Genomic DNA, 23,011 nt, shown 5'->3' on the forward strand with positions numbered 1-23,011 from the left:
TAAAATTTCTTATTGTAGAACCTTCATGGAAAAGATATGGTGTGTATATATTTTGGAAAAATAGTAAAAGATATTATTATAATACTGAGATTTAAAAAATAACATGATCTATTCACACGTATATGCGTAAAGTAGGTTAGTTAATAATGACATTTCATGTCAAGTTATTTTTAATCTACAAACTCATAACCAGTATGAGATTAAAACTGTGTTAGATTAAATAACATCACTTCAGTTTCCTAATGCTTGCTTTTCAATACATTTTAGGAACTGTTCTTAATGTATTTTTGCATCTACGTTGAGTAAATATTGGATTTATTCTTTGAAGCTCTGGTTAGCAGACAAGTGCCTGTATAGAATACTTGAATGACTTGTCAGTCCCTTGCCTTCTTCTGCCAAAAATGTCATGTAGTACATTTGAATGATGAATTAGTGTACATAATCATGCCTTAATAATTGAAGTTACAGGCAATTTTAGGGGACAAAACACAGGATTATGGATTAAACTCCTATTGACATCAGTGATGGAAGAAGGCTAAATAATTTGTTGTGTTTGGAGAAAAATTTTTATTGTGGCTGTTTTTCATTTTACTTATAATTGTCCTCTCAGATATTCATTTTGGGCATCTGATGAGACATGTCAGAAAAATGAACATTATGTTTTACTAGACTGTCTGAAATTAGAAGGTGAGCTGCAAGGTGCATGGGCATGAATAATGATCCCTGCCCATGTTTCAAAGAGAATGGGAATTAGTGCTACCTATTTTTTAAGCAGTAACTGAGCACAAAGTAATTCATAAGACCCCAGACTTTGCAGAAAACAGCACTGATGTCCAACAGTCCAACTAACCCTTGGGAATGGTGCAGTACTTTTAAGAAAACCATAAAAGAGAATACAGTTTTGCTTATGTGATTTTTAAGAACATTTACACTATTGCTGGAAAATATTTAAGTGTCCACAAGCTGAAGACAGTGGAAATTTTCCATAAGCTTTACATGGAACAGGAAAACAGAAGAAAACTATAATAGGGAAGCAGTTTTCAGTGTCTTGCCTGTTTTCAGCATACATCCTTTGGATTTGTTAGACTTTGGGATACTCTTGCTTCATCTCTGCAGCTATAAACTCTTTCCCCAATACACATACATGAAGTAGTACTTTGTTCATGTAATTTTTCACACCATACAAAGTTATTTAGGGGAATACACTGAGCGATGTTAATATGCTGGGCTTTTATACCACTACAAGCTACTATACCTCTTTTCAAAACAACTTCTTCTTTTGGTGGTGGGGTAACTTCAGGAATTACTTTGCGAGGTTTCTTTACAAGTCCAGGAACTTAAAAGAATATTATTCCAGATTTTATTACAGGTTCATAACAGTAGTGAGAGCTAATCAACAACTAACCACTCCAAACACACACAAAGAAAATGATGGTCAACTACTGAACATTCAAAGCAAAGGTAAAACTGGATTATTTTTAATAAAAGGATTATTTTTAATCCTTTTTCCATATTATTTGTTTTCAGTTGCCTTACAGACTTATACATAAAGGTAAATTTTCATACAAAACAACAAAAGAGAAATATGGTTTAACAAGACTAGAAAAGTTATGTATTCAAAGAGTTATAGTTACATTTTAATCACCTTTTTCTCTTGAATTACATGTTTATGTAACTCATCTGCACTATCTACGATACTCATAAAGATATAGTCAGTTTAATTGCTAAACTTTGAGCAGCATTAAAAAGATATGTTTACTGTGCTGCTTAGCAGCTTGTCTAAAGGTCCAGTACATATGAAAAATATAAGGGAATACTTGTAAAGCTGCTTGGTCAATTCATAATTCATTGCCAACTCTAATTTGTCTTCTCACAAAATTAAGTTACATTTCAGACAAATGGTTGAACTATGCCATACACATTTAAATAGTATAGTACTTTTTATTTCTCCTTAAGCAGAGAACTGAAATGAACATCTACACAAGAGACAAACTCATAAAACCACTCTCTTTCTTACTCTTCTGTGATTACCATTTTTTTTGCAGTTTGTTAATATCAAGATGGGAAATTAAAGTGAACATAAATACAATAACATGAACATATATATTCAAGACTGGAGTCCACTCGAATTACAACCTAATAAAGACAACATTTGGTATTTCTAAGCAAATTGAAGAGGATACTGAAAACTACAACTCTGGGCTCAAAAGAGGCTTCAATGAAGTAAGATGCTTCTATTAGGTAGGTACCTTTAGCAGGTGGGGGTTCCAGTTTTGGAGACTCAACAGGTTTTGCAGTGACAACTTTCTTCTTTGATTCAGGAGCTTTAAAGAAAATTATTTGAATTTTATCATATACATCATTAGATTAAAAAAAACAAAAAACAAAAAACAAAAGAACCTCAAACTTTCCAAAAAATTCAAACAACTGATTAATACTGTTGACCTAGTAGAAAGACAAGAACTACAAAGTTAAGATTCTGGCTGATTAACTGTTTAGAAGAAGTATGATGAATCACAGTTGATCTGAAAACCATGTTCACAAAGTAGCACCAGTAAATTATTGCTGGTAGTTCTTTTCATTTGCAAGACTGTGTTATAGATAGCAGAATTATGTTAAGAATAGAAGAATGTGTTAACTTTCAAAATATATTTTTTTAAAATACATGGATTTAATCAATAAGTTTTGAAAAGAACCCACGCAAACTGACTTGGCATGACACTGGTGAAGTAAAAAATATATATGCAAAATATGGTGAAAATTCATACAGGCTTTAGCATTAGTAAGACGAACCATTAGAATAATAAAAAATTAAAAAAAATGAACCACGGTGATATGTTTTAAAGCACGCTTTTCAAGATTCATCAGTATAATTAAAAAAGGATTATATGCTTGAATTCCCATTGTTAATGGTGGATTCAGATGCTTATACCTTTAAGTAGTTCTTTTGCCAATTTAATATCTTCTGTTGGTGGAGTAGGTGCTGCTGGTTTTCGCTTTTCAGGAAGCTTCTTTTCAGGTTCCGGCGCTTTAAGTAATATTAGGTAGATTTAATATAAACTCACTACCACAGTAGGTGTGTGAAGAGTGCAAATATAAAGATGGTAATTTTCCATTTCCAATTAGGTTAATGAAAAAATCACACAGAATTAATTGGAGTATAAAAGAGCTATTGCTTTGTAGCTTGCACACAACACAAATATTCAAGTTGATATAAAAAAACCCCACATTAATAACATGAGAACAAACATGGGAAACAAAATGATAAGACTCCAGTTGACAGGAAACAAAGAGAAAGCAACTAAAATAAGAGCATACAGGTACACATACAACACAGCAAGAAAAAAATAATAATGCACAAAAATAAAAGGTGTCTGAAAGCCTCTAGGTACTTTGTATACCTTCAACTGGCAAAGCCTCTACTTCTGCAACTGAAATTTCTTCTGTTTCTTCAAGTTCAACTTCCTTTGAGATTTCATATTCTTTAAAGAACATTGATAACTGGTGTAAGTTTCCAATGATAAGATCATTTCACACGAACATGCAAATATCACTAAAAAGAACGCTACTTCAATATACACAGACAAATAACACATTAGGATTCCTTCACTCAGAATCTGTTCATACTGTTACCTCTGCAGTTAGTGCATGCCTTGAGAAAACTATTTATATGTAAGTTTAACTAAATGTTGTGTGAAGAATAGTGCTTTTTATGCGTACAACATAAATTAAATATTAAATTTGTGGATGAGTATTTGTTACTGGAAAGAATAAAAATGGTATATGTTCTCAGTTCATTCTAGATTATAACATGAATAAAATACCAAACAGTAGGTTGCAAGAGACTTGAATTTAGTGAGAATTGATTATTGTATAAAAGAGAATAATATAGGATACTCATTCTTAAGAATATCCCATGTAGAATCATGTGAAAATACTTAATTTAAAAAACTATATTTTACTCTCATATATGAGAATATAATATTAGATGTAAGAAACAGACTGATATAATCTAAAACATGAAGTGAAAAACTTACAAAACTTACAAACACTAGAATGGCAAAAAAGAGGACAAATTATTTTTAAAGCTTATGTTTGGAAGAACTGGAAAAATGATTATCTTTATGATAATAGCCTTGATGGCCTATACCTTCACTTGGTAGTGGTTCAGGTATTTTAGGAACAGTGATGGGTATTTCCTCCTCTGGGACAGCTTTCTTGGGCACCACAGGCACTTTAAAAAATATTAGGTTGTTTTACATGCATGTATACAAAGATATGTACGAAACATTAGAAAGACAAAGATAACTAGAACACAGAAAATCACAATGAATAAGAGTCCATAAAAATTAAGGAGTGTTTATGCTACAGAAGATCTTTCCCTGGGTAGTCAACAAGGTAATATAACTGACACATTTTATATACTGAGTTATAAGCAAAGAAAAGGGAATAGAAAAGAAAGGATGTATTTTCAGGAGGCATCTCCCAGCAATATGTACCTTTGGTTGCAGGAGGCTCTGGTTGTTTAAATTCTGGCTTTTTAGGTGTTGCAAGAATCACCTTCTCTTCTGGGACAGTTTTCTGTGTCACTTCAGGGGCTTTAAAAACATTAGTTAATTTTCATTTTTGTGAATATAAAATGCATATATATGCACAATGATGAAAAGTTCAATGATGAGGAAGAGATTCAACATATGAAGAATAAAAGCTTCAGTAACATTACACACTCAGATATTTATGTACTGCCTATAAAGTTGAATGGAGAGAATAGAGAAAAGGATGGCCTCAGTCACTGATATATGTACCTTTAACTGGAAGAACTTCATGTTTTTTAAGAACAGGCATAGGTTCCGTTACTTTTGGCACAGCAAAAGGCTTCTTAGGCACAGCCACAGGCTTCTTGGGCACAGCCACAGGCTTCTTGGGCACAGCCACAGGCGGCTTAGGCACAGCCACAGGCTTTTGGGGAACAACCACCGACACCTCCTCTTCTGGCTCTTCCTCCTCAACCACATCAGGCACTTTAAAGATATTAGTTCGTTTTACTTGACAGGGACAAAGATCAGCAAACAGCTTAATGGCAAGCAATGAAGCAGGAAAGGAAGAGTCCTTTTCAGACACCACCACTTCCTTCAGGTAGACTACTTGCAACAAAGAGCACGAGTGGGGGCTTATGACAGAGCGTTTGCCAACCAGCCCCACCCTCTGCCACAGGCCCATACAGGCTCATCCAAACACAGCATGGCTAAATGCTGCTCACACCCCTCCCTAGGGGGCAGAGGGGCAAAGAGCAGTCAGTACTGTGTCAACACCGAGAGCACGGCAGGCGCTTTGGGACACCACCATATACCTTCAGCTGGAGGAGCTTCCGGCTCTCCAGGCTCAGCAACTGCTACCGCTTCCTCTGGTACTTCTTCCACCTCTTCCTCTTCTGAGACCTCTGCCTCCGGCATCTCATGCACTTCAAAGATATTAGTGTGTTTCATTTTACATTGCTGAAAAGACATGCCAAGTAGGAACAAAAAACAGGGCAGCGCAGACGCTGAACACCACAAAAGCCTGTTCAAAACCTGACACGCACTGCACAGTATGCCCAGCATGCATAATTTTGCAAGTCTCAGATTTAAGACAAAGACAGGCCAAGAGAGGGTAGGACAACACTTAAGAGAAGGAGATAAAGTATCTTCTTTGTCAAGCTATCCATGAAGTCAGGTACCTCTTGGTGCTGGAGGCTCTGGAGCTTTGGCAATGGCCACAGGTATTTTTTCCTCACGAATAGCCTTCCTGGGCACTTCAGGCGCTTTAAAGATATTAGTAACAGTCAGTTTTATACACTGAAAAGAATGATGAACGGTGAAACGTAAATGAAAGGTGCCCTCAAGAAAATAACCAAACTGGTCTCATGGTATCAACCTCATCTCTCCCTCACTTGCTCACAAAAACACAAACAGATACGGAGTGCCTGTATTTATGTACAACTCAAGGGCAAGGTGAGAATAAGGGTACCCCTCCATGTACTCAGCAGCTTTCCCTCCAGCAGAGACACTGTCATTCTCAGCCCTGCTGGGATCTGATGGTTCTCTGGGAACAACCTCAGCCCATACCTTATCTATTGTCATTCCTCATACAGTCATTGATAAAGAGAGGAACAGAAATCCCACTGGTTTTCCTTCATCTCTATTCCTGCCCTTCTCTGTTTCCATTCTTTGTTTATGCTTTCCACTTCACTGGTTTATTTTCTTATCTTGAGTAGTTCTCATCCCTCAGTTCTCCTCTCACTGTGGCAACTCCCACAGCTAACATGGGTCACTGGATTTTATAACCATTCCTTCTTCACTACGTTCTCTGAAAAGATCAGATATTTCTTTAAGCACTAATATACTATCAGTTCTTATAACTTCCTTCGTATGTGCGTTTCTGAGTAACTTGTTTTGTTTTTTAAATTCTGAAAGACTCATGCTTATAATACACAGTCACTGAGGCTGTCAAAATAGTCATGGGGACATTTGCGTTGTCAATTTTAGATATTGTTAGGCAATACTCTAAAAAAAAAAAAAAAAAAAAACAAATTTTTAAAATCAAATTTTTGTGTCTGAAGATTTAGAATATGAAAGTGAAACAGTGCATTCAAAATATCTTTTGGGTTGTTCATAAAAAATACTAAATAGATTGAATTCCCAATTCACACACAGAACTTGGAAATTTCAGGTAATCATAAATGGACAGGATATCAGATTTCAGAAGTAACATTTCAGATAGTAAGAAACAGTCTTGTTTGGGTCTATGTGCAGGGTAACAAGTACCTCGAGCTGGTGCAGGTTCTGGCTTTTTTGGCACAGCTACAGGTATGGGTTCTTCCAGAACAGCCTTCTTGGGTACCTTGGGCACTTCAAAGATATCAGTATATTTTAGTTTTGTGGGCTGTACAGATGTATATGAAACAATAAGACAATCAATAATATGCGCACACAGTCTTCCCTGAGAAAGCGCTGTGCTTACACTCAGTCACCAGTTATGCTTTGCTTCACACACATGGAATGCCAAGGGTGTCAAAGATGTCATGCAGGAGGTGGGAAGTCTTTGTTTAGTTTCAGTTTTTGAGGCAAGGTGAAAATGCAGAAAACACACCCCATCTTTCTAACAGCTGGTCAGAAACTCATTTATGGAATCCAAATGTACTTTGAAGGTCTGTTGCATAGCATTCATGACTGCTTTGTCAACTGTTTCAACTGTTAACAAAACTTTCATTTGTTTTAACTATTAATCTCCTTTTTCCTCTGTTACTTCCATTAGTTTTATCTCCTTTTCATTTTCTGTTTTCCACAGTTCTGTCTTTGCAGATCCCTCTTCCTACAGAAATGTGTACTTTCTCTCCTCTCTGTTGGCTGATATTAATGAATGGCCCTTTCATGTGCTAACAGAATAATCAGCAGATATACCCATTCTTTCAGTAGCAAGTCTACCTCCAGTTTAGTGGAATTTACTCACCCTTAAAGAGATAGAGAACTGATACAGCTGCTCTCATCCATTAGTAATGATTATTGAGAGATTCTGGGGTGCTAAATTATGTATTTTAAACTGAAGCCACATTTTCAGACTGTTTTTCAGAACAACATTTTATACTCTTTAAAGTAATCATTCTGAAAATCTTCATTTTTAAAGTTTACAAGAAGATCAGAAAGCTGATGATATTCTTAAATGAACTAGATTTATCTGTAATGCATGCCACATTTTTGCCCCTCCACTTCATATTAATTAAGCATGTATCTCAGAACATAATTCATAAAGTTAGTTCAATTTAACTGCAGAAGAGCATTATGTTTATTTCTAATGATGATACTATAATGATGATATATACCTTTGGCTGGCAGTAGTTCTGGTTTTTTGGGTTCAGCAACAGGTGTTTTTTCTTGTGGGACAGCTTTCTTGGGCACCTTAAGCACTTTAAAGATATTTTCTCTTAAATTCGCAGTTTAGAAAAAATACAAAAATCATAAAACTGATGACAGAATCAAAGAGATTAGCTATTTCTAAAAATTGAGTTTCATCTAGTGACTGGTTGGTTAATTACATATGCAGCTTTATGCACAGTAGAAGCTGGGGATGGACACGCATAAGAAATCTTACACAAAAATAGAGGGTAATAAGAAATTATAAAGTACCAATCAAGAGACTAAAATATAAAGCAGCTCTTCTCAAAAATGTACCTTTAGCTTCTGGAACATCTGGTTTCTTTGGCACAGCCACAGGCTTCTTAGGCACAGCCACAGGCTTTTGGGGAACAACCACCGACACCTCCTCTTCTGGCTCTTCCTCCTCAACCACATCAGGCACTTTAAAGATATTAGTTCGTTTTACTTGACAGGGACAAAGATCAGCAAACAGCTTAATGGCAAGCAATGAAGCAGGAAAGGAAGAGTCCTTTTCAGACACCACCACTTCCTTCAGGTAGACTACTTGCAACAAAGAGCACGAGTGGGGGCTTATGACAGAGCGTTTGCCAACCAGCCCCACCCTCTGCCACAGGCCCATACAGGCTCATCCAAACACAGCATGGCTAAATGCTGCTCACACCCCTCCCTAGGGGGCAGAGGGGCAAAGAGCAGTCAGTACTGTGTCAACACCGAGAGCACGGCAGGCGCTTTGGGACACCACCATATACCTTCAGCTGGAGGAGCTTCCGGCTCTCCAGGCTCAGCAACTGCTACCGCTTCCTCTGGTACTTCTTCCACCTCTTCCTCTTCTGAGACCTCTGCCTCCGGCATCTCATGCACTTCAAAGATATTAGTGTGTTTCATTTTACATTGCTGAAAAGACATGCCAAGTAGGAACAAAAAACAGGGCAGCGCAGACGCTGAACACCACAAAAGCCTGTTCAAAACCTGACACGCACTGCACAGTATGCCCAGCATGCATAATTTTGCAAGTCTCAGATTTAAGACAAAGACAGGCCAAGAGAGGGTAGGACAACACTTAAGAGAAGGAGATAAAGTATCTTCTTTGTCAAGCTATCCATGAAGTCAGGTACCTCTTGGTGCTGGAGGCTCTGGAGCTTTGGCAATGGCCACAGGTATTTTTTCCTCACGAATAGCCTTCCTGGGCACTTCAGGCGCTTTAAAGATATTAGTAACAGTCAGTTTTATACACTGAAAAGAATGATGAACGGTGAAACGTAAATGAAAGGTGCCCTCAAGAAAATAACCAAACTGGTCTCATGGTATCAACCTCATCTCTCCCTCACTTGCTCACAAAAACACAAACAGATACGGAGTGCCTGTATTTATGTACAACTCAAGGGCAAGGTGAGAATAAGGGTACCCCTCCATGTACTCAGCAGCTTTCCCTCCAGCAGAGACACTGTCATTCTCAGCCCTGCTGGGATCTGATGGTTCTCTGGGAACAACCTCAGCCCATACCTTATCTATTGTCATTCCTCATACAGTCATTGATAAAGAGAGGAACAGAAATCCCACTGGTTTTCCTTCATCTCTATTCCTGCCCTTCTCTGTTTCCATTCTTTGTTTATGCTTTCCACTTCACTGGTTTATTTTCTTATCTTGAGTAGTTCTCATCCCTCAGTTCTCCTCTCACTGTGGCAACTCCCACAGCTAACATGGGTCACTGGATTTTATAACCATTCCTTCTTCACTACGTTCTCTGAAAAGATCAGATATTTCTTTAAGCACTAATATGCTATCAGTTCTTATAACTCCCTTCGTATGTGCGTTTCTGAGTAACTTGTTTTGTTTTTTAAATTCTGAAAGACTCATGCTTATAATACACAGTCACTGAGGCTGTCAAAATAGCCATGGGGACATTTGCGTTGTCAATTTTAGATATTGTTAGGCAATACTCTAAAAAAAAAAAAAAAAAACCAAATTTTTAAAATCAAATTTTTGTGTCTGAAGATTTAGAATATGAAAGTGAAACAGTGCATTCAAAATATCTTTTGGGTTGTTCATAAAAAATACTAAATAGATTGAATTCCCAATTCACACACAGAACTTGGAAATTTCAGGTAATCATAAATGGACAGGATATCAGATTTCAGAAGTAACATTTCAGATAGAATCATAGAATCATAGAATCATAGAATATCCTGAGTTGGAAGGGACCCTTAAGGATCATCAAGTCCAACTCTTGACACCGCACACGTCTACCCAAGTTCAGACCATGTGACTAAGTGCACAGTCCAATCTCTTCTTAAATTCAGTCAGGCTCGGTGCAGTGACCACTTCCCTGGGGAGCCTGTTCCAGTGTGCAACCACTCTCTCTGTGAAGAACCCCTTCCTGATGTCCCCTTCCCCTGCCTCAGCTTAACTCCATTCCCGCGGGTCCTGTCACTGGTGTTAATGGAGAAAAGGTCTCCTGCCTCTCGACACCCCCTTACGAGGAAGTTGTAACAGTAAGAAACATAGTAAGAAACAGTCTTGTTTTGATAGTAAGAAACAGTCTTGTTTGGGTCTATGTGCAGGGTAACAAGTACCTCGAGCTGGTGCAGGTTCTGGCTTTTTTGGCACAGCTACAGGTATGGGTTCTTCCAGAACAGCCTTCTTGGGTACCTTGGGCACTTCAAAGATATCAGTATATTTTAGTTTTGTGGGCTGTACAGATGTATATGAAACAATAAGACAATCAATAATATGCGCACACAGTCTTCCCTGAGAAAGCGCTGTGCTTACACTCAGTCACCAGTTATGCTTTGCTTCACACACATGGAATGCCAAGGGTGTCAAAGATGTCATGCAGGAGGTGGGAAGTCTTTGTTTAGTTTCAGTTTTTGAGGCAAGGTGAAAATGCAGAAAACACACCCCATCTTTCTAACAGCTGGTCAGAAACTCATTTATGGAATACAACTGTACTTTGAAGGTCTGTTGCATAGCATTCATGACTGTTTGCTATTGGCTTGGTATGCTTTCATTGTCATCTTTTCATTTCTTTTTTCAGTATACACTATATGCTGCTTATAGCTATTTCATGTAATATTCTTTTAAAATATTTATAATATTTAAATACTCTCAACATCATCAGAGGCAAATAGCACTTCACTTGAATTATATCCTTGTGTTTTGGATGGACGGAATCTGGTGCCTGAGAAAATGTTTACTTTTCTAGACAATATTTGGGACTTTCTAAATGTAATGAAATAGTGAAGCAGTGCATCAGTTTGTTATGCATACAGGTTTTGAGTATTTCAACTCTAACATCTTTCAGCTTAGTATTCTGAGAAAATAAAGTCCTCATTTGACAACCTTGCATATTAATTCATATCCGGTACATCTCTCACACATTTTCAGTGCTAGAGTATGACAATAAAAGATCAATTTAAAATGGGATTCATTAAAAAAAAATAAAAATAAATAAGACAAATACACAAACAGACAGACAGTAACAAAAAAAACACCATCCCTATGATGGTGCTCATGATGACATGTACCTTTAGCAAGTGGAGCTCCTGGTTTTTTAGGTACACCATTGGAAAATTTCTCCTTTGGGACAGCCCTCTCAGACACTTCAAAGATATTAGTGTAATTCATTTTACAATTCAAATACATTTAACCATAAGTACACAGACTGAAACATAGAAGATGTGAAATCTTGTGAAATAACAATCTGTCACAAACATGCTCATTGTGATTTGTAGCGGCAAGCACAACTTAAAATCTAAGGTTCAAAATGACAAAAGAGGTTAAAATCATATTTAAGAAGATTAGATGTGTCTACCATATATTCATGATAATATGTACCTCTGGCTGATGGAGGTTCTGATTTTTCAGGAACAGCTACAGGAATTTTCTCTTCTGGGACAGCCTTCTCAGGCATTACTGGCTCTTTAAAGATATTAGTATATTTTAGTTATTCGTATTAAGCTTTCGTGTGAGCAGTGAAACATACTATACTTGAGAGAAAGAATAGACATCCTATTCATAAAATGTACCTTTAGCTTGTGGAGCTGCTTGTTTTTTATGTATGGCAACAATCTCCGGCTTTTCAGCCGTCTTGGCCAGTGGTGGTTCAGGTGACAAAACAGGCTCTGGCTTCTCAGGTGCCACTTCAGGCTTCGGTTTTTGAAGTGCTATAAAATTCTTTGGTTTTCTGGGTGCCAAAATTTGTTCTGATTCCTTAGGCACCATAGCAGGTTCTGGCTTGTCTTGCACTGCAACAGGCTTTGATTTTTGTGACACTGCAGTAGGCTTTGATTTTTGGAAATCTCCAACAAACTCTGTTTCTTCAGCTGCCACAACAAGCTCTGCTTTTTGGGGTGCCACAAGAAATTTTGTTTTGGGGAGCATCACAATGTGCTCTGTTTTTGGGGGTGCTGCAGCTGCCTCTGAGTCATCAGGTACCACAGTGATCTCAGGTTCCTCAGGGACCATGAATGGCTCCAGTTTGGGGGGTTCCACAGTAGCCTTTTGTTTTGAGTGCATCACACCATGCTTTATTTTTTGGGGTGCCACATCAGGAATGGGTTTCTCAGGTACCACAGCAAGGTCTCGTTTCTCAGGTAAATCAACATGCTCTGTTTTTTTGGCTACCATAACAGGCTTTTGTTTTGGGGATATCACACCATGCTTTAGTTCTTGGGGTGCCATATCATGCTTAGGTTCCTCAGGTACCACAGCAAGGTCTGTTTTCTCAGGCACCACAACACGTAATGTTTTTTGGGCTGCCACAACTGGCTCTGTTTCCTCAGGTGCTGCAACAGTTTCTGCTTTTCGGTGTGCCAAGACAGTCTTAGGCTCCTCAGATGCCACAGAACTCTCTGTTTCTTGGGGTGCCACAACAGACTTTGTAACCTCACGTGACACAGCATGCACTGTTTTTTGGGCCACTGTCACAGGTTCTGGTTCTTGAGGTTCCACAAAGTGTTTTATTTTGGGGGGTCCTGCAATGTCCTTTGGTTTTCGTGAAACTGCAACAGGTAGTTTCTTTTCTAGAACAGTTGTCTTGACCACTTCATGTACATAAAAGATATTAGTTCTAAATTAACAGTTGCTCAGACACATATACCTACTTTAAGTAAATCATAAAACATAAAAAGACAATTGGAATGGAAACATTAAAAACGTATGAGGTACCAAGCATTTATGTTAGCCTTTTTAAGGATGGAGACTACACATTTTGGCTTTTCTTACTTCAAATACACACACATACATACCTCATGCCCCCACACATGTAAGCATGCACGTGCACTGACAGTATATCTTAAGCTCTATGTAGAATTCACAACATTTACAAACAAAGTAGACAGGACAAAAGATATTAATAATTTTGCAGGTAATAAGCTGAAGACTCAAGAATTATCAGTGATGGCATCCAGCTTTTCTTGGTGGAGCTTCTGATATTTCAAGTATATTGGTATGTTCTGTTCCTAGCTATTATAATGGAGAGTTTCTCCTCTTTTACTACTGTAGCTTGAAAAATATTAGTTATGGTCGTTTTCATGAACCAAAGCATGTAGTAATGGTAAGAATAGTAGAATGGTAAGAATAATCTAAAACAGTAAGAAGAATTGAAGTGAAAAATGCAGGTAATTCAGACATGCTGAATTTGTTGCTATTCGTCAAAAAGACCCATGTATGCCTATTTCACACAGATATGCAGATACATAGAACAAATACAGTCCAGTCTCTCAGAAGACAGAAGACCTGGAAAACCACAGTGTTTAAGAAAAGAGGAAAATATTGCTCTTATTACTTTGTTAATGTTGACATTTACCTTTCTCTAGTAGAGGTTTCGGTTCTTCAGGTACAGCCTCTGGTTCTGGGACAACCACAGGTTCTGGTTCTTTAGGCAAAATCTCAGGTTCTGGTGTTTTAGGAACAGGTAATTTCTTCTCTGGAACAAGCTTCCTTGACACTTCAGGTTCTTTAAAAATATTTATTTGTTTTACTTTCAGGAATTTGAAGAATTGGACTTAAAAAGGGGCTCCAAAGAGAAAATTATCAGACAACATCAAAAAAAAATGCCCCTCATAAATAGTCTATTTGTTTTTAATATTGCGCAACATGCACCAATAATAGCCGTTGTTGCTAAATAAGTTATTCACAAGGAATGGCAACTCAAACTGTAACACCTACAAATATTAGAATATAACAAAGAGGATAACACAGAATTAAAAAAAAGATTATATTCAGATAAACCAATTAAAATGTTGTGTGATTTTATCAGTACTGAAAATGTACCTTTAGGTGGTGGAGGTTCTGTTTTTTTAGGAACTTCAGTGTGTACTTTTTCTTCCGGAACCACTTTCTTGGGCACTTCAGGCACTTTAAAAAAAGTAATTTCTGTTATTTGTATGAAATTCAAACAGAGTGTCTTTAGCACTTGGGACATAAAAAGTAAAACTCAGGGACATAACAACATCAGTGGTTTTGGATGTAATATCGACTTTTTTTGTATTCCTACAGAAAATATTCTCTGAGGTAATGGTCTTTTACGGGCTACAAATAGGTTAGCTTCTCTGTTTCTCTCTCTCACACATATAAAAGGTACAATTTAAACAACAACAAATATAGAACATTATAATACAAGAAAATAACCATTTATTAAAATAATACACTAATTTATTAAAATTATACACAAAGGGTTTTCTGTCATTCATTGTTTACAGCAGTTACCTTTAGCTGGTGGAGGTTCTGGCTTCTTCGGTACTTTGACTGAAATCTCTTCTGTGACCACTTTCTTTGGTACCTCAGGCACTTGAAAAATATTAATAACTTTTACTATAAGAATTTCATGAGCAGCATTAAAGAACAACAGCAGAATAGTGTTAGTGAGTACTCCAGTTACAAGGATTATCTTTTTCCACGTTGGAAAACAACACGTTTGTTCACTTGAAAAACCTCAGACAACAGAAGAAAATCTCCACAAGGGACTTGGGTATTGTCTTCTACGGTGTCAAAACAATAGAGTAATATTTTCCATTTTGTTTTTTATTATTTTATTTTTCTCCATAATGACAAATACCTTTAGGTGGTGGAACTTCTGGTTTTTTAGGCTCCATGACTGGTATTTTCTTGTCTGGGACTTTCCTGGGCTCTTCTTGCACTTTAAAATTAATACTTATGTTAATACAAAGAATATAAAGAAATTTAAATAGCATTAAATTAGAAAAAGAAACAAACAAAAGGACACCAAGTAGGATGAATTAGAGATAATATCCTTTACCAAATATGCGTTTTGCTCTCAATCAAGATTGATAGACATTTGAGAGTATCAAGGGGAAAAAGAGTCTGCTTCAAAAATGAAGTATATAAATCACAGTTTAGGAGATAGAAAAGATGGGGAAATAGTATCAAAACATTTTATCAGTGAAGGAAAACAAATTATTGTTATAGATTTATTAACGACAAGTACCTTTAGCTGGTGGTACTTCTGGCTTTTTAGGCACAGGAACTTTGATTTTCTCTTCTAGAACTACTTCCTTGGGTACTTCAGGCTCTTTGAGGACAAAAAATATTTTCAATCAGTATGTAGGATTTTACAGCTATATTCAAAACTTTGGAGTACAAACTGAAAATTAATGCAACCATTGATCTAATATGTTTATTGACTTTACATTCCTTTATGCCCCTGTAAAGTCTGAGGTAAAACCTCAGAGCCTTTTAAAGCCTTAGTCACATGCAGATCAACAAGGTGGCTGACTTAAACACATCCTTCTATTTAATCCCTATCAAATTATTTTTCCATTTAAGTCAATGACCTCCTGCATTCAACTAAAGGCTGCCGTTGTCCGTTCTGCCTTCCTTGTCACATCCTTCTGTGCATGATGATGTCATCTCTATCAATTTGTCTCTTCATGGAGGCTTTTCCCCTGTGTTAGACGACTGTATCACTGTGTATTTTGAGATTCTTAAATGCTCTTTTGCAGCTAATTTTTTACTGTAAGATTTCTTCAGTAGTCCTTGAGTATTGGTCTCATCTCTGACCAGTTTCATGAGTATTTCTAACTCACTGATATGCTATTTACAGCTATCGCTCAAGAAAGAGAGTTTCTAAGAGAGTTTCTAAAGCAGTAACATATACAAACTGTGGCCACAGAAAATGAATATAATAGTACAACACGTACAAGCAATCAAAAACTAATTCACCAAATCAGGGTAGAGTTTTTTTTTCTCTTCCAAGTTTTAGTTATATGTAATGAAACATACCTTTGGCTGGCGTTGGTTCCAGTTTTTTAGGCACAGTAGTAGGTAGTTTCTCTTCTGGAATTTTCTTGGGCACTTCTGGCACTTTAAAGAAAACAACATTAGTTTTTGTTATATGTAAGGCATTTAAAGATGTGTGATATTAAGAAGAAAGAGTGTCACAAGAAGAATATTGTCAAGATTCATAAGATCAGACATGAAAAGAAATATGTAATGCAAAAGGTTTGTATAGTACTACACAGCACTAGGAATTTTTATAAATGAGAAATGAAGGGTATTTTTTTATTTTAATGTTAACCCTTCTGCCCAAGAGAAAGAGTGTCACCTTTATTGACATATAACCTTCAGGTGGTACTCCTGTCTTTTTAAGTACAGCAAAAGGTACTTTCTCTTCTGAGACAGATTCCTTAGGTAGCTTGGAAATTTTAAAGATATGTACTTTTTAGAAATAGAAATATAAAACATGGAATACAGAGAAGTAAGACAAAACAAGTAGATGTTAAAAGACAGTCTGACAACAGTTACATGTTCAAAAAAGTCTCAGCAAAAAACAAATTGAAGTTTGAAGAACAGGTGTTTCTTCAGGGATACCTTTTGTGGGCACTTCCTTCACTATAAAGATATTTATTGATTTTAAATTTTATTATTTAAAGTAAACATACAAATAAGACTAGTAAAGAAACAGAGGAACAGGCATGTGTAACATGAGTATCACAAAACTGACATGGATTATAAACTATTAAATGAGTAGTGACGTAAGAAACACAAAATATATATTATCATCAAAAGAAGACAACCTCAGATTTATTGGGCTACTAAAGTACCTTTAGATAGTGGAGGTTCTGGCCTTTTAGACATTGGTGTAGGTTCTGTTGTTTTAGGCACAGCAATAGGCACTTTTTCTTCTGAAGCATCTTTCTTAACTACTGTAGGCACTTTAAAGATATTAGTTCATTTTAAGAATTTATATAGAACAGAAAGACAAGTCATACATAAAAAAAAAAAGAAATGTAAGTAAAGAACAAAAAGAATGCACACAAATATTAGTTATACTGAACAATACATAAAGTATGAACAGTATTAATTTAATTTTTTGGAGGTCATTACTTTGCAAGTTTCAGGAAAGATGATCAAGAAGATCATATACCTTTATGTGGTGGTGCCTCCTCTTCTCTATGAACAGTAGAAATTTCTTCTTCTATGTACACTTCCTCATAAACTTCATGTACTTGAAAGATATTAGTTTAAATATTTAAATTAACTCAGAGTAATATCTTCATACAACAAGACGATATGAAAATAACAGAGAAAATCAAATGTTCAGGCGCCGCTTAAGACACACAGGTCTGTTTTGTATCAACCCTAAAATTTAGTCTTGTTATAAATGAGGGAAGAAATAAGCTTGTATGATCTGACCTCTGCAGGTTGCGAGAAGAAAGATTTTTGTTATGTTCTAAACTGAGCTACTTCTTGAGTGCTGAGAAATGGACTTCTCTAACTACTCTCTATCAGTTTTTCAATTTGTCTGTTTCCTTGGACTGATCTCATACAGCAGGGTCCCTTGCTTTTTGACCCTAAATCTAAACAAATTTTTCCCCTCAAGGACAACTCCAGGTGATATATTTTAAATTATATTTTATTATATAAATTATATAATAAAATATATAATTATATATATAATATATATAATATAATATATATAATTATATATTTTATATTATATTTTAAATTATATTATATTTTATAATTTATTTATTAATTTTATACAGTGGCTGCTAACTACACTTTAGGTTATGATACGTAGAATTTTCTCAAAATCATTAAAGATATACACATGAAAACATATCTTTTATCATTCAAACCCCAGTCAGAATGTCTTGTACCTTTAAGGTGCGTAGCTTCTTTTGATAGAGCAGGAGGTATTTTTTCTTTGCGGACATCTTTCTTTGGTACTTCAGGAACTTAAAAACATTGGTTTATTTTACAAATTTGCAGTAGGAAATAAGTATTACAGTTTTGTAAAACCATAAAAAATGCTACTAGAAAAATATTAAAATATATGTTATTAAACTGTGAATACAACTTGGCAACTTAACTTCATGCATTTCTCTGTTTTTGGAACTCCTAACATTTACAGGTCTGAATTTTCTCTTCTCTGAAAGGATAATAATTTTTGTTGTTGTTGTTATCAAATAACCTTTAGGAATTTTGTCAATTAAAATGTTTTTATTTTTTTGAAAATTCAAAATTACCTAAAAAAGGCAAAGCAAAACTCCAGTGAAGTTAATCAAATATTTTGTCATAGTTTTTCAACACTGGAATTGTATATTACAAAATTATGTTTCTATAAAATTATTTTGTGGGGTTTTTGAATTTTTTTTTTTTTTTTTTGAATTGAAGTCTTAACCTAATCTTTATCAGAACCCCTGACATGACTGGAAAAAGTGCTTCAGGAACAAGCTCTGTAATGGCTTTTTTTTTTTTTTTTAATAGCAACAGAGAATGTAGTTTGGGAAATGGAATATGACAAGAAGTTAAAAAATATAAGGTTAATCCCTGGGCCTGTAATGAATTACCTGTCTACTAATTTTCATTTATTTATTTATTTATTTATTGAGAGGGGGGAGTAGTTGCATAAATTTGTCTGTTTAAATTTTAAATTCTTGATGCAAAATGTATTAATGTTTGAGCAGTCCCTCACACAAGCCAAAAATAAGAATTTACACAAACATTCATTTGTTTTACTGAATGATGCTCATTCATTAGTTTAACATACGAAGAAAGCTGATGAAATATTTGGATTTCTTTGTATTTGCAAAATGATTATACGTTTTTCATCTCTGACCTCCCTGTATACATGCTCTCTCCTCAGACAAATAAATTACTTTTATAATAGGAAATCAAAGGGGAGAAAACAGTATGTATAAAGCACTTTATAATGCTGTTCAGAAAAATCAAGCATGAGGTACCTCTTAGTACCTCAATTTTGTGAGAATAGAAAAAAAATCATTTGGAGATCATCTACCTTTAGTTGGAGGAGCTTCTTTAGGGACAGCAGCAGGTATTTTCTTAAATGGGACAGTTTTCTTTGTCACTGCAGGTTCTTCAAAGATATTACATTTTTAAGAACATTATCATATAACAAAATGTAAGTAACAAAACAAAGAAGCAATGATAAGCACATAGTATCTAAGGAAACATTAGAATGAACACATTAAATAGCTGACTGGAGCACAGATGGAATGATGACAATGAATAACTGATTTGTAGGGTACACATCACTTTATATATTGTTTGAATAGTTGCTGTACCTTTAGCTGCTGGAGCTTCTGGTTTACAAGGAATAACAACAGGGAGTTTTTCTTCTGTTGGAAGATCTTCATAAACTTCAGGCTCTTTAAAGATATTAGTTTATTTTACAGATTTTAATATTATTTACAAGACAAAATTAGAAAGACAACTTATAATGCACAGACATGTATATGGACAAAGACCTGTTTGAACATAAATATCTCATTTCAGCCTGATCATTTACCTACTATTGCTAGAAGTGATCATTCTCAATTAGTATAATACAATTTTTCAAAAATATTTCATTTAATTTTCTAGTTAGTTGTCTTAATTAATTTTGAGTTGGGATATAGATAATTAACTCCAGATGGGGAAATGGGAATCTCAATTCAAATACAATGTCCCATGTAACATGGAGAACTAAGACATACTCAGGATGGTTTTTAAGCCAACATCTACTTTAGTCCATTTTTTTGTTCTAATATGGCTGAAGTGTTTTCCTGGATCAGAAATTTAGTTTCTCTCTTATGCTTTTTTCACCCAACAAGAAGAAAGAAATGAACATCTAAAAAAATGTTAAACTATAAATGTTGGGGTTAGAAGGTCTCAAAAACATGCATAGAAATTACTTTTAAATAACTAAAAAAAATACACACACTGAAAACGTCTCATGTTTTAAAAAACAACCTAGAACATGAATCTCTGCAGTTTACTTCTTGGTAGGTATTTCACTGATGTACCTTCATACAAAGTAGGTTCATCTTCAACGATAAAGGTGGATACTTTATCTTCAAGGACAGCTCTCTTATGAACCTCAGGAACTTGAAAAGATATTATCCCTTTTTTAGTAACCTCAAAATATTTTTCAACTTCTAAAATCTCAAACAGAAATAAACCTAGAAAACTAAGGTTTTTTAATGGCCCAAATACTGTGCATTTTGATGAAAGATATACAGTCTAGAACAATGAATTATGTAGAAAATTCATTGTTTTTGCTCTAAAAGAGAATAAGCCATTTGCTTTTCTCTCTGCATTTTCATGCTGATATTTCCTTCTGGTATTTATAACAGCTTTTTTGGTTTAAACTTACTTGCTCTTGCTGTATTAATTCTCAGAATATCATGACCATTATACTTGCTTCCAACTCCCAGTTTAAATTGAATTTACAACTACATCACAAAAATAAAAGCACTGAAGCTTTTATGTACAGATGGTGTAAGTAGCAATACGTTCTCATCACATTTTCTTTCATAAATCAGTGTATTTACCATCTAGCACATGTATAGCACATGTATGAAATGTTTGCCTAAGAGCATTCAATTTATCACTCAGAGCTGAATCTGCAGTTAGAGACTAGATTATATCCTTGTCATGGCCTAAAGAATTTTAGGATTCTTTTAGAAGGTGTTAGTTGGGGTAAACAATGCAAATATTTCCTTTCTGTAAAATCTCATATCAAAGGTTCTACCTTTCTTTGGTGGAACTTCTATTTCAGCTGCATGCGTAGGTTTCTTTTCTTCAGGAACAGGTCTTTTGAGAACAGCCAGCCCTTTAAGACATTGTTTGCTTTTAGGGCTTTTAAATCTCTTGGAAGAAGTTAGAAAGAAGAACAAATCTAACAAATCTAAGACAGATTGATGAAGCAACAACGGATTAAATGCTTCCTGAAAGAATATCTATGTTAATTTTGAAGATTAGACTGAAGAATTACATTAAAAACATTTTAGTGAAAGACAGCCATAGTCTTGGATGATGGAAACTGCTTCCTTTTCACAATGACCAAAGATATTCTTTCTTTCTGAACTTCTTTCATATGTATCTTAAAGACAGAACACACATTTTTCAACCCAACTTACATATTTTCAAAAAATGACATAAACAGGCAAAAAAGACTCAATCACAAACAGCTGAAAAAGCACCATGAAGACATAAAACAGACACATGTTTCTCAACAAATAATGAGGACAAAAGACTGAAATCAGAGTTCATGATTTGTGAGGACAACGCAGAGGAAGTATATACCTTTAGCTGGTGGAATCATTTCCTTTTTAGGAACAGCAGGTAGTACTTTTTCCTTTGGAACAGGCTTCTTCACCACTGCTGGCACTTTAAAAATATTGTTGTGTTTTTAAGAATTTTTGCAGTATTAATATTAGGTAAGAATAAAAGGTAAACAAGAAGCAAGCAATGCAAAGAGCCACAGAAGTTAGAAAAATACAAAATACGCTGTATTGCCATTGCTATTGGGTGGTGACCTTGAAGGCCACACATCTCAGCTATTTTGCTTGGATTCACACTCATTGTTTGGCGAACATTTGAGCAGGATACGCCTTAATAATCAGGCTTTATGGACTGTCAGCTGTATTAATACCATCTGGGAATATGGTAAAGTTATCATTTCCTATAAATTAACTCGAAGTCATCATGTAAAAATTAAGCCCCTTCCCACTGATTTCATTCTGTCAATTCGAATGAGAAACAGCTAAAAAAAATGAGTGCAAGATGAGTTTCTGGCAAATTAAGTGCTCTGAAAAGAAAACTACAGAACTCTGGACTAGTACAGGAACTCTACTAACATACACTGACAATTTATATTCATGACCCTTAGCTTTTATAAAGACTGATACAGTGAACACATATTAACATTATATGTGTTCTTTCTTCACCCTAATTGCATGCTCCAGCCTGTAATTAGGGTGAAGAAAGTCCTTGGTTTTGGGGATTTGATGGGAAACTAGATTTTAACTGACATAGACTTTGAACTCAATGGACTTTTATTAATTTTTACATCTGCTTGTTTTCAATCATTAGATAAAAAATGTAATTTACATTCTCATGTAAACTACTAAATAGTGGAGGTCCTTCTCACAATTCCTTTGCCATCACAATGCATGTAATTTGTCCAAATTTTGATTCATTTAAGAAGTATTTACTTCTCTTTTTAGTATGTTAATCCCAGTCTTTCACTGCATTGGAAAAGAAAGTTAAGGGTCTAGTAGTCAAATCTATTTTGATTTGACTACTAGATTGAGTGTTCTGAGAAGACAGAGGGCTGTGTTTTCAAATTTATCTTATAGCTTGCATACCTTTAGCTGGAGGAGCTTCTTTTTTAGCAACTGGAACAGGTACTTTTTCTTCTGGCAGAGGTCTTTTAGGCGCCTCAGGCACTTTAAGAAATATTTAATTATGGATTTTAAGTTATTTATGAGGAATTACAACAGACGCAAAGACATCAAGCAGAGCAATCACTCATTTTAGAAGAATCAACTAATATATGCAGAGCCAGAAGAACAGACATTTGACTCAGATCTTGAGCAACAAAAGCTAAGAAATTTCAGTGTACATATTTCTGGTGCATTTTGGATGCAATTTCTGTTTGGCATGAGGGATCCTATGATGCTGTAATCGTAAAAATGATAAGAAGGAAGGCCCTACATGAGTTTTAACATCTCTGTAACTCATTGGAGCTAAACTGGGAAAAAGAAACACATTGACACGTGAAAGTGTTGAATCCAGACTGAATCTCAACTGCACCAGAAAATTATAACTTACTTTGCTTGTATCATATC

General features: G+C 35.3%; 1 protein-coding gene across 3 annotated transcripts in view; it reads right to left on the reverse strand.

Annotated features, from left to right (window-relative positions):
- TTN (titin) overlaps positions 1 to 23,011 on the reverse strand; it is a 243,986-nt gene that overhangs the window by 108,379 nt on the left and 112,596 nt on the right. For all 3 annotated transcript variants that reach the window (XM_038182090.2, XM_072041024.1, XM_038182073.2), the window contains 33 exons: positions 22,529 to 22,609; positions 21,465 to 21,548; positions 20,911 to 20,991; positions 20,183 to 20,263; positions 19,463 to 19,546; positions 19,177 to 19,254; positions 18,035 to 18,112; positions 17,299 to 17,379; positions 16,976 to 17,086; positions 16,155 to 16,235; positions 15,361 to 15,444; positions 14,971 to 15,051; positions 14,622 to 14,702; positions 14,187 to 14,270; positions 13,720 to 13,869; positions 11,939 to 12,955; positions 11,748 to 11,831; positions 11,438 to 11,512; positions 10,487 to 10,570; positions 9,029 to 9,112; positions 8,663 to 8,773; positions 8,208 to 8,333; positions 7,859 to 7,942; positions 6,804 to 6,887; positions 5,717 to 5,800; positions 5,351 to 5,461; positions 4,806 to 5,021; positions 4,500 to 4,598; positions 4,151 to 4,234; positions 3,402 to 3,482; positions 2,933 to 3,028; positions 2,250 to 2,324; positions 1,256 to 1,336 (listed from right to left, as the gene is read on the reverse strand). In XM_038182090.2, the coding sequence (XP_038038018.1) occupies positions 1,256 to 1,336; positions 2,250 to 2,324; positions 2,933 to 3,028; positions 3,402 to 3,482; positions 4,151 to 4,234; positions 4,500 to 4,598; positions 4,806 to 5,021; positions 5,351 to 5,461; positions 5,717 to 5,800; positions 6,804 to 6,887; positions 7,859 to 7,942; positions 8,208 to 8,333; positions 8,663 to 8,773; positions 9,029 to 9,112; positions 10,487 to 10,570; positions 11,438 to 11,512; positions 11,748 to 11,831; positions 11,939 to 12,955; positions 13,720 to 13,869; positions 14,187 to 14,270; positions 14,622 to 14,702; positions 14,971 to 15,051; positions 15,361 to 15,444; positions 16,155 to 16,235; positions 16,976 to 17,086; positions 17,299 to 17,379; positions 18,035 to 18,112; positions 19,177 to 19,254; positions 19,463 to 19,546; positions 20,183 to 20,263; positions 20,911 to 20,991; positions 21,465 to 21,548; positions 22,529 to 22,609 (3,996 nt within the window). The remainder of the gene's footprint in view (positions 1 to 1,255; positions 1,337 to 2,249; positions 2,325 to 2,932; positions 3,029 to 3,401; positions 3,483 to 4,150; positions 4,235 to 4,499; positions 4,599 to 4,805; positions 5,022 to 5,350; positions 5,462 to 5,716; positions 5,801 to 6,803; positions 6,888 to 7,858; positions 7,943 to 8,207; positions 8,334 to 8,662; positions 8,774 to 9,028; positions 9,113 to 10,486; positions 10,571 to 11,437; positions 11,513 to 11,747; positions 11,832 to 11,938; positions 12,956 to 13,719; positions 13,870 to 14,186; positions 14,271 to 14,621; positions 14,703 to 14,970; positions 15,052 to 15,360; positions 15,445 to 16,154; positions 16,236 to 16,975; positions 17,087 to 17,298; positions 17,380 to 18,034; positions 18,113 to 19,176; positions 19,255 to 19,462; positions 19,547 to 20,182; positions 20,264 to 20,910; positions 20,992 to 21,464; positions 21,549 to 22,528; positions 22,610 to 23,011) is intronic.

Source organism: Anas platyrhynchos, chromosome 7 (assembly GCF_047663525.1).
Source record: "Anas platyrhynchos isolate ZD024472 breed Pekin duck chromosome 7, IASCAAS_PekinDuck_T2T, whole genome shotgun sequence".
Classification (NCBI taxonomy): Eukaryota; Metazoa; Chordata; class Aves; order Anseriformes; family Anatidae; genus Anas; species Anas platyrhynchos.